The 6,482-nt window shown below is 27.4% G+C and overlaps 1 protein-coding gene across 1 annotated transcript; it reads left to right on the top strand.

The window, feature by feature from the left end:
• On the top strand, positions 1-3,180 carry LOC101260989 (xyloglucan endotransglucosylase protein 2-like). Its single transcript, XM_004250653.5, has 4 exons — positions 1-406; positions 1,037-1,137; positions 1,778-1,971; positions 2,667-3,180. Exons 1-4 carry the CDS (start codon positions 223-225, stop codon positions 3,088-3,090), a joined length of 903 nt encoding a protein of 300 aa, XP_004250701.2. The 5' UTR covers positions 1-222; the 3' UTR covers positions 3,091-3,180.
• Positions 3,181-6,482: the final 3,302 nt, after the last annotated feature.

Raw genomic sequence — 6,482 nt, 5'->3', positions numbered from 1 at the left:
ATGGCATAGAATTAGTACATTTTCTCATCCCAAAACCAAAAAATAAATAAATTCTCTTAGTAGGATTCTATTTATTTTAAAGAATGCTCTTCATTAATTGAGCTTTCTCATTTTTTATTTGAAAGTCGTAACAACATTTTAATTCGCATAATTTATAGTTATTATTAGAGATTTTCTTTATATTCGATTTCTACTCATCGACTCGAAAATAATCGAAACATTATGGGCTTCAAATGGACGATGATGTTGGTGTTGTGTGTGTTAATAGGAGGATCAATGGGAGCTAAGCCCAATAAGCCAATTGATGTCCCATTTGGAAGAAATTATGAACCTAGTTGGGCTTTTGATCACATCAAATATTTGAATGGTGGCTCTGAGATCCAGCTCTCCCTCGATAACCGCACCGGTAATATTTTATTTTTCATCGGATGTGTTTGGTACGATTAAAGTTATTAATTGTATTATTTTTGTTGTTAATGTTGATTTTTGCATTACTTTCAGCATGACTAGCTTCTCTACTTCTTTATTTGTTTTACATACGTGATTTTATTTGTTATGTTTTCCTTTACTTCGAAGGTTTATCGAAAATAATTTTTCCGTCTTCACAAGATAAGGGGTAAGGTTGTTTATACACTACCCTTAACATTCCATCGTATGTATTTGGTATGCCGAAAGTCATTAATCGTATTATATATTGTTAATCTTGATCTTTGCATTGTTTTCAACATGACTTGTTTATTTGTGTTACATACGTGTTTTTTTTGTTATGTTTTACTTGAATCGAGGATTAATCGAAAAACAGTTTCTCCGTTTTCATAAAGTAAAGGCTAAGGTTTTATATACACCACCTTTTTTAGACCTCGATATTATAGTGAATATGTTATTGTTAGTTTTAGTTTTTGTAGAACAATCTTGACTTAACTTTTGATACTAATATTATTATTTACTTTAACATATACTATACTTTTTTTTTCAAAAAGTGTTAGTATTTCTTATGTTAATGCTTCTGATTTTGAATTTGTTTTGGGACATATAGGCACTGGTTTTCAGTCAAAAGGATCTTACCTATTTGGGCACTTTGCTATGCACATAAAGATGGTTGCTGGTGATTCTGCAGGCACTGTCACTGCTTTCTATGTAAGTCAAATTACATATACTAATAGTCAATTAATTGTGTTTAGATCTTAAACTTGTTAAAATTGATCTATATAAATTATACAACAAACATATCTTTTGTTATAATGTAAAGGTGTGATAGTATGTGATAAAGCTAGGGTTTTTATTTAGGGGTATAAAAAACTTATAATAATGTCGCTAGCAAGGATATATATTAATCAAAAAGCAAGGAGCGTCAACATTGATACATATATATATATATGTGTGTGTGTGACTATAAAACTAAAATTTTGACCTATTTATACAATATAATTTCCTAGTGAAGGGATGTCGCTTGACAACCCTCGAGCAAATGTAGCCCCGTCCCTGATGATAGGCCGCTTCGAACAAAATAATAATTCGAAACTATTTGCACAAAACTTTGTGTCACGGGGCTTCTTTGTAGGTTTTACAGCCGAAAAACTATATTCAGAGGTGGATTTAAGCAGATTTAATTTTATCTCATACGCTATATATAACGATAATAATAGCATATCCAATATAATTCTAAAATGTGAGGTCTGAGATATATATATGTTAAAAACTTATTGTTACATAGATACAAAAATTTCCGAACCTGTGAAGTTGTTCTGACGATGTGAATTACTTTGTGTGTATATAGTTGTCTTCTCAAAATTCAGAACATGATGAAATAGACTTCGAGTTCTTGGGGAATAAAACAGGAGAACCATACATTTTACAAACAAATGTATACACAGGAGGGAAAGGTGACAAAGAGCAAAGGATTTACTTATGGTTTGATCCAACAAAAGATTATCACACTTACTCTGTCTTGTGGAATCTTCATCAAATTGTGTAAGTAACTTTTTATTTTTTTATGATCATTTGATAATTGAAAATCGTTTATTCTTTAATTAATTTAGATTCGTGTTATACATTAAAAAAAGAATTTTATTAAGGGGTTTTACATTTCAAATGTCCAACCTGTTTAAATTTAAATGAATTGAATTATATGATTATTATTAATTTAACATAATGAATTGAACTGACATGATTCATCAAACTATTGAGTCAAATGAGTCAAAATATAACCAAACCCAAGTTTACAAACTCAAAATTTGAAGATTGGGAATTATATAAATCTGAAAAAATTAAGGTACTAATTTAAAGAAAATGTCAGTTTCATTCTTTTTTTCTCAAAAAGGCGACAAAAAAAAGGAGGTTTAGTTAGGTCAGGATCGAAGGGTTAAGTTACCATCGTTACTTGAATTATTTTAATCTAAATAAACTTTAGGCACGTTAAATCATGAAAATTTATTAGTTTGACTTATTTTAACATAAAAATAGCGTTTACTTCATAATTTTTGATTTGTTTTCAAATAAATAGTTATTATCTTAAAGTTTCATATACCACAAGTGAAATTTTAGGTCATTATCTTTGCTCTTTATTTCCTTTATAACTAAAGAAAAATACATAATTATATATAAGTTTTTTAAAATATATTTTAATATATTCAAATTTAATTCAATGCTTCCTTTTTTGACAACAGATTTTTTGTGGATGAGTATCCCATAAGAGTGTTCAAGAACAACAAGAACTTAGGTGTCAAATTCCCATTTGACCAATCAATGAAGATATACTCAAGTCTATGGGAAGCAGATGATTGGGCAACAAGAGGTGGACTTGAGAAAATTGATTGGTCAAATGCACCCTTTGTTGCCTCATACAAAGGCTTTCACATTGATGGTTGTGAATCTTCTGTCAATGCCAAATTTTGTGCCAATCAAGGCAAGAGTTGGTGGGATCAAAAGGAATTTCAAGATTTGGACAAAACTCAATGGAGGCTTTTGAGAAGAGTTAGGGACAAATATACAATTTATAACTATTGTACTGATAAAAAGAGGTTCTCTACAACGCCAATAGAGTGTAAGAGGAATAGAGATGTTCCAAGGAATTCAAGAAAGGAAAATTAAGTTTGGTTTATTATTAGGCATGTGTCTGATTCTGTAAACGCTATGCATTTTAGAGGATCTAATATGAATATGATAATATTTTTTATAAAATTGAGTATGGAGGCTGTAATATTGTGTGTAGCAAGTCTACTACAATACTTTAATAATAATAATAATAATAATAATAATAATAATGATTTTTAATTTTTGAAGAAAAGTAGCACTATCATCTACTATTTTTTTTTAAAAAAATATTTGGTGTTTGCTACTTATATTGATGCTCGATTGATTTGAACTTGCGTTATGTAACGCTTATAATTAAATAAAATTTCTTAAACAAAAATGCTACCTACAAATAGAGTTGTTAAAATGAGTTGGCCCAACTCTAATGAGCTAGAGAGTTAAATGGATTGACATGGTCTGACCCTTTTAATTAAGGAAAAATTAGTAAATTAGTCAAAATAAATAACATATTTAGTAAAAATATCCATACTTTATAAATATTAGCAATAATGTTAAAAATGTCATTATTTTAAAAAATTTATGTGTTCCAATTTTCTTCCTATTTTATCTCTCTTTTTCAATTAATTCTATATATCTTTTTTTTAAAAAAAAAATAATCATTCTCTCTCATATTTATCTTTTCAAATTGTTAATTCTCTCCCCCATTTAATTTTTTCTCTCTCTCATGGTTATCTTTTCTGATTTTCCTCCAACATTCAAGTTGCAAATATTTTTTTGCCATATATTTTGGTTGTTTTTTAATCTAAAATTGAATCAACAAGAATCCCTTTGATTAAGGTATCTCTAATCTTTATCCTATTTTCGTATTTCTTTTCTAATTTTATTTTTGTTTAAACCTTAAAAAAATGTTGTTTGTATTTTTCAATTTCCGTTATGATTTACTCTCCAATGGCTGAATTCAAGAGGCTTACTAGAGGTATTCATCTTAATCAACCAATTTCTGGTTCCATCCTTTAATTTATTTATTACTTAACAAATAGTGTATAATGTATGATCCGCTGCTAAAATGAGGGAAGAAAGAAAGTAAGAACATTTACAAGACTCATTGGTGTGCAAAACCTTCCTCAAATTCAGAACAAAATGTAGAATCTTTGTCTACTCGTGAGGATCTTGAAAAAGACGACGAAGATCGGATAGTTGTCGAACAATTTTCTATTAGTTTGTTTTGTATTTATAGTTCTTTTTTAGAATTTGGTATGCTTTCTTAATTTGTATTCAAATCACTATGTATATATCAATATTTGTATTTATTAAAAATTTCATGTTGCATGGTTTATGAATCTTGTATTTGTCCCTAATTTGTATTCATTCAAATGTATGTCAACTAGTTATGTATTTATTTATAAGAAGAACAACTTTCTATTAGTTTATTTGTATTCGAATACAAATACAAATAATAGACATATTGGAATGAGTACGACTTATAAAATGAAACAAGATTTTGAAAAGAAAAATAAATACACAGTGAAAAATATATACGAATACAAATGTATTTCTTAAATAGCTACATTTTATTTGACATACATATTGGAATGAATACAAACTAATAAAGGTATGTCAACTGAATTTGACATTTTTTTCTAATTTATATTTATTCTAAAGGTATGTCAACTAGTTATGTATTTTATTTAAGAATGAGTACACCAAATATTCAATTATTTCTTTTCAATTTTATATTTCATTCACTTTTTCATCATACTAATTTTTTGTATTTTATATATTATTATACAAAATTCTAAATAAAAATTATAATAAATAGAAATACAAATAAAATACATATTGAAATGAATACATACAGGATTTTGAAGAAAAAAATAACTATATAGGGAAAAAAATATATGAAAATACAAATATATTTCTTAAATGACTATATAGATAAATTCGGCATACCTATTGGAATGAATACAAACTAATAAAAAACTATAATAAATATAAATAGAATATATTGTAGAATGAATATAATTTTAAAAAGGTAAAAGTTCTGGAGAAAAAAAATAAAATTTAAATTTTATTTGAAAATGTAACTGATGAGAAAATTAAGGATGCAAAAATATTCCCCCCCCCCCCCTTAATTTAAATAATTATATTCTTTAAATAAAAATAAATAATAAAAACATAAATAAGATACATAACAAACTAAAATGACATTTTTACTAAATATTGAAATTGTTGCTAATGAGTCCTCTTAAATGCTAAAATATTGACATTTTGAAAGCAGTCCAATTCAGTCCTAAAGGGGCCACGGGTTGGCCATTCAACCAAAAAAGGGACAACATTTTCCTCTTAGAAAGGATACGAACGTTGATGTCCGATGAACACGACATCAATACATAAATAAATTTATTCATGAATTACACATACTTCAGTAAATATTTACAAAACAAATACATAATAGCCAAGATAAAACATTCATAAGATTCATCCGAGCAAAAAAAACATTACATGATCACTATTTTCATAAACAAGATAATAAAACTATAAAAGAGAAGTGAAAAATTAGGCATATAAACAAAAATAAAAGAGGTTAAAGATTCGTAGTTATTATGGAGTAATAGACTTGGACTAATAAGAAAATTTAGTGGGCTAAAGACCCTAAAATGTAAAAGATATTATCTTAATTTTATACAAATATTTTAAAAATATTTATTGACAAAATCTTAATAAGTAAAACACTATTAAAATATATAAAATAAATATTTTTCAAAATTCACAGCCCGCGGGCTGGCCTCTGAGGCTTGCAGGTTGGGCTTACGAGGCCAGCGAACCACATGAAATTGGACTAAGAAGTCTCATTCATAAATGGACTGAAAAAATTGAACCCAATGCTATTTAATTCAAGGGTCGGATTGGATCGATCTAGCGCGTCAAGCTCATTTTGACAACTTTACCTACCAAATACCAATAACTAAATTTTTACATATTTAAGACTTGAATCCAAAACCTTTAATAATGAACGAAGAATTTACTTATAATGAGTTCACATTTTGAGATCGTTGTTAGTTCAGATTTTGTGATGCATTTTTTAAAAATCAATTTAAAATTTTAAAAACTATCTACCAGGAAGCACCTTATTAAAACTTTTTTTTTAAAAAAAGACTTGGGCTTTTAGTAAATGAATTAACTTCTAGTTTTCTACTATTTCATCACTATATTAACTTTGAGATTTTGATTGTTGAACTAATTTTGTCTTTAAATAAATTGATGGTGGTTGGTATTAATATGCACCTACTTTTCAACTTGGATTCTGTATATACACTTAATATGACTTAATTTTTATACATTATAGTGTAGTTTCGTGTTATGTTACTATTTGTTACATGCATAAATTGGTGTGGGTTGGTATTAATGTGCCTGGAATTTCGTATCCTTTGACTTTTATCACTCAATAT

This window comes from Solanum lycopersicum, chromosome 11, assembly GCF_036512215.1.
Source record: "Solanum lycopersicum chromosome 11, SLM_r2.1".
Taxonomy (NCBI): Eukaryota; Viridiplantae; Streptophyta; class Magnoliopsida; order Solanales; family Solanaceae; genus Solanum; species Solanum lycopersicum.
The sequence above is the reverse complement of the archived record's forward strand: the minus strand, read 5'-3'. Positions and strand labels throughout refer to the sequence as shown.

Bases quoted from the DNA above. Each gene is read 5' to 3' on its own strand.
- LOC101260989 (XM_004250653.5), top strand. From the start codon at position 223: ATGGGCTTCAAATGGACGATGATGTTGGTGTTGTGTGTGTTAATAGGA. The intron at 407-1,036 runs GTAATATTTTAT...TGGGACATATAG, and splicing joins CTCCCTCGATAACCGCACCG to GCACTGGTTTTCAGTCAAAA. The intron at 1,138-1,777 runs GTAAGTCAAATT...GTGTGTATATAG, and splicing joins GCACTGTCACTGCTTTCTAT to TTGTCTTCTCAAAATTCAGA.